General features: G+C 53.3%; 1 protein-coding gene across 1 annotated transcript in view; it reads right to left on the bottom strand.

Annotated features, from left to right (window-relative positions):
• Positions 1-1,047, bottom strand: part of Cacna2d4 (calcium voltage-gated channel auxiliary subunit alpha2delta 4) — a 111,090-nt gene that overhangs the window by 9,236 nt on the left and 100,807 nt on the right. The window contains exons 30-31 of the mRNA XM_021164150.2: positions 294-338; positions 46-108 (exon numbers count right to left, since the gene is read on the bottom strand). Of these exons, the coding sequence (XP_021019809.2) occupies positions 46-108; positions 294-338 (108 nt within the window). The remainder of the gene's footprint in view (positions 1-45; positions 109-293; positions 339-1,047) is intronic.

The following is a 1,047-nucleotide window of genomic DNA, read 5'->3' as shown; positions in this document are numbered from 1 at the left end:
AGCCGCTAAGGTCTCAACTTCCCCCTGCCCTCTTCTTTCACTCACCTCGTGGGGTCTCTCTGAGATCAGGACAAAGCCATTGTTGTCTATGACGAAGCAGTCGAGATCCTGGAGGGGAGAGGCCAGGACAGGAGGTCATAGCCAGGGTTATNGCCGGGCTCCAACCCTCCTGCTCACTCTAGCAGCTGAGGAGGGCTGAACCCTGCAGTCAGGGTCAGGAAGGGGGCCTTTGAGGAAGANGTAGTCCACAGAGCAACACAGGACACTGAACCTGTGCTCTGGGAAGAACTTACAGTGTCCTCGCAGCTCTTCAGCCACGGCCCCTCTACAGCGTTGCACTGGAAGGAAGAAGGGACATCTGTGAACGGTGTGCACCTGCCTGGTAAGTGCACGCTTAGATGCGTGTGCCTGTATGTAGTGTCAAGTGTGAGGAATGTGTCTATATGTATACAACATGTATGTGTTCCAGGTAGGCTTATGAGTGGTGTGTATGTGGAGTNTCTGAGCACGTTTTATGTGTGGTATACATGNGGTACGTATGTTCTGTGTGCAGGTGTATATCTGTATTTGTGCAGTGTGCTATGGACATGAAGGTGTCTTGTACATGGATGCATGNGGACTGTCATGTATGTGGAGGGCCTGTCTGTGGTAAGTGTGTCTGTACATATATCCCNCGTGGTACATCTGGGGAGTGCCTGTTGTATGTGGAGAATNTGCCTGTGGTAGATGCAGTAGATGANGGCCTGCCTTGTGGACCAGGCACGTGTACATAATGTGTGGGTGTGTCTCAGCAACAGGGTACCGAGCAGCAGGCTGTGCTCTTCTGGGGACAAACATGGGCCACCAGCACGGCCCTGGGGCTTTCATAAGATGGGTTCTCACCGTCCCCCTTCATCCCCACACACTTCTACCCTTACTATGTATGCAACTGCCTGTGCCCAAGGCAAGGGACCTGGCAGCCAGGAGTGAAGGACAGAGGGAGCTTCTCACTGTGAGGAGAACTCTGGCTAGGAGGACAGTGAAGGCTCCTGGTGTGTGTGTGTGTGT

The sequence above is a fragment of the Mus caroli genome, chromosome 6 (assembly GCF_900094665.2).
Source record: "Mus caroli chromosome 6, CAROLI_EIJ_v1.1, whole genome shotgun sequence".
NCBI classification, from domain to species: Eukaryota; Metazoa; Chordata; class Mammalia; order Rodentia; family Muridae; genus Mus; species Mus caroli.
The sequence above is the reverse complement of the archived record's forward strand: the minus strand, read 5'-3'. Positions and strand labels throughout refer to the sequence as shown.